This window comes from Merops nubicus, unplaced genomic scaffold (assembly GCF_000691845.1).
Source record: "Merops nubicus isolate BGI_N331 unplaced genomic scaffold, ASM69184v1 scaffold42807, whole genome shotgun sequence".
NCBI lineage: Eukaryota > Metazoa > Chordata > Aves > Coraciiformes > Meropidae > Merops > Merops nubicus.
In genome coordinates, this window is record NW_008619123.1 from 1 (window position 1) to 208 (window position 208).

General features: G+C 70.2%; 1 protein-coding gene across 1 annotated transcript in view; it reads left to right on the top strand.

Annotated features, from left to right (window-relative positions):
• Nucleotides 1-3: 3 nt before the first annotated feature.
• Nucleotides 4-208, top strand: part of AGXT (alanine-glyoxylate aminotransferase) — a gene marked incomplete at its 5' end in the record, with an annotated part of 3,233 nt that continues 3,028 nt past the window's right edge. Inside the window, one exon of the mRNA XM_008943670.1 lies at nucleotides 4-176. Coding sequence (XP_008941918.1) covers nucleotides 4-176 — 173 coding nt within the window. The remainder of the gene's footprint in view (nucleotides 177-208) is intronic.

Genomic DNA, 208 nt, shown 5'->3' on the forward strand with positions numbered 1-208 from the left:
AAGGCGGGCATCCAGTACGCCTTCCAGACGCAGAACCGACTGACCCTCGCCCTCAGCGGCACCGGCCACTGTGCCATGGAGGCCGCTCTGCTCAACCTCCTGGAGCGCGGTGACACCGTGCTGGTGGCCACCAACGGCATCTGGGGACAACGCGCCGCGGACGTGGCCGGGAGGCTGGGAATGCTGGGGACCACTGGGACCCGCGGGC